The 2091-nt window shown below is 40.7% G+C and overlaps 1 protein-coding gene across 1 annotated transcript; it reads left to right on the top strand.

The window, feature by feature from the left end:
* Positions 1-339: 339 nt before the first annotated feature.
* Positions 340-2091, top strand: LOC106455945 (protocadherin gamma-C5-like; the record flags this gene model as incomplete). Its single annotated transcript, XM_013907765.1, has 1 exon — positions 340-2091. A coding segment is annotated over exon 1 (1635 nt), but the record flags the coding sequence as incomplete, so codon positions are not given.

The following is a 2091-nucleotide window of genomic DNA, read 5'->3' as shown; positions in this document are numbered from 1 at the left end:
TAGCATAAAAAGATAGAAATATAATCACTGGATTATGTAGAATTATATTTATAGCCCCCAAAAAACATTGTAAAGATGACTGCAGATGCTGGATATACGGTTTCATTCATAGTAACTAACGATGTTTGATAATGTGTTTAATAATGGGAAATTCGATTATTTTTTTGTGGCTCTTGCTTTTGCGTCACTCCTTTGAAGATGTTCAGTGATGCCATGATTGGTGGAAATAGCTGTACTGCTCCCACCAATGAAATCCCGAGCTGTACAAAGAGATCTACTCCGTCTCACCGAGTAGCATCACCCTCTTAACCGTTACAATGTTCTGCACTGGAGGGGGAGGATGCATATCCAGACACAAAGCATGACTTTCACTGTTATGTCTGAGGACGCATCTACCTTGGATTATAAACCTTCTATACTTAATCGGTCGAAAAGTTGGGACTGGAGTGAAAAGATATGGGATATACTGAACGTGAAATGATGTGGAACAGATTACCGACATGGCAGGTGTTTTTGTGGTGGCATCATTTCTTTCTTTTGTGGACTACAATAGACGGACAGACTCGCTACAGCATACCAGAAGAACTGAAACAGGGCTCTGTGGTAGGAAATATAGCCAAAGATTTGGGTTTGGTTGTGTCTGAACTGCATTGGCGTAAATTGCGGTTAACCTCGGAAGCTGGTAAGCAGTATTTTAGTGTGGACTTGGGGAAGGGAGAACTGGTGGTCACCGATAGAATAGATAGGGAGGAAATGTGTGGGCAAAAACCATCGTGTTTGTTGCCTCTGGAACTAGTTATTGATAACCCTCTACAGCTGCACAGAGTCGAAATTGAAATACAGGACACCAATGATAATTCTCCTAGTTTTCTTACAAAAGAAAAGGTGGTAAAAATTGCAGAGCTGGTAAATCCAGGTGCGCGATTTCCTTTAGAAAGTGCGCAGGATCCCGATGTCGGCGTTAATTCTGTGCGTTCTTACATGCTAAGCAAAAACGACAATTTCAAACTGACTGTTAAAAATCACAAGGACGGAAGGAAGATCCCTGAATTAGTGCTTGAAAAACCTCTTGATCGAGAAAAGATGCCTGTACATAATCTCATCCTCACCGCTGTAGATGGTGGAGATCCGGTGCGTTCAGGGACATCTGAAATTACAGTTATAGTACTTGACATCAATGACAATGCGCCCCAGTTTGAAAAACAAGTGTATGAGACTAATGTTAGTGAGAAAGCAACACCCGGGACTGAAATACTGCACGTTAAGGCCACGGATGCAGACGAAGGAGTAAATGGAGAAATCGAATATTTTTTTGCAGAACAAACATCGGATTTGATTTTGTCGTTATTTGCCATTGAATCTTCTACTGGAACTATAGTTGTTAGAGGAAATTTAGACCATGAAACAAACTCTTTACATAGATTTGATATTACTGCCAAAGACAAAGGAAATCCTCAGATGGATGGGCACTGTGGGATCGAAATTAAAATACTTGACATTAACGACAATAATCCTGAAATCATTGTTACATCTTTAACATCGCCTGTTCCAGAAGACTCTGCAGTCGGGACAGTTATTGCATTAATAAGTGCAAAAGACCCAGATTCTGGTGACAATGGCAAAGTTTTACTGACCTTATCCCCCAAATCTCCCTTTAAGCTAAACCCTTCCGTTTCTAACCATTATTCATTAGTGACAAATGGGCGACTTGACCGTGAAAAAAACGCCCAATATAGAGTTAAAATAAGTGCTTCTGACTCAGGAAACCCCGCATTAACAAGTGAAAAAATAATACTCGTTGAATTGTCAGATGTAAATGACAACCCACCAATTTTCTCCAAGCCCTCTTATCTCATTTATGTAAAAGAAAACCATCCTCCTGGGAAAATCTTGTGCTCTGTGTCCGCAACTGATCCTGATGCCGGTGAAAACGCAAAGGTCTCTTACTCTATACTGGACTCTAAAGTGCAGGACGTTTCTGTCTCATCGTATGTTTACATTAACTCAGATAACGGCAGCATCTACAGCATGCACTCGTTTGACTATGAGAAACTGAAGGTGTTTCAGATTCAGGTCCAGGCAAAGGATCAG

Source organism: Pundamilia nyererei, unplaced genomic scaffold (assembly GCF_000239375.1).
Source record: "Pundamilia nyererei isolate P.nyererei 1_Seehausen unplaced genomic scaffold, PunNye1.0 scaffold00008, whole genome shotgun sequence".
In the NCBI taxonomy this organism is placed as follows: Eukaryota; Metazoa; Chordata; class Actinopteri; order Cichliformes; family Cichlidae; genus Pundamilia; species Pundamilia nyererei.
Note: the sequence above shows the minus strand (reverse complement) of the source record. Positions and strands in the feature narration are given on the sequence as shown.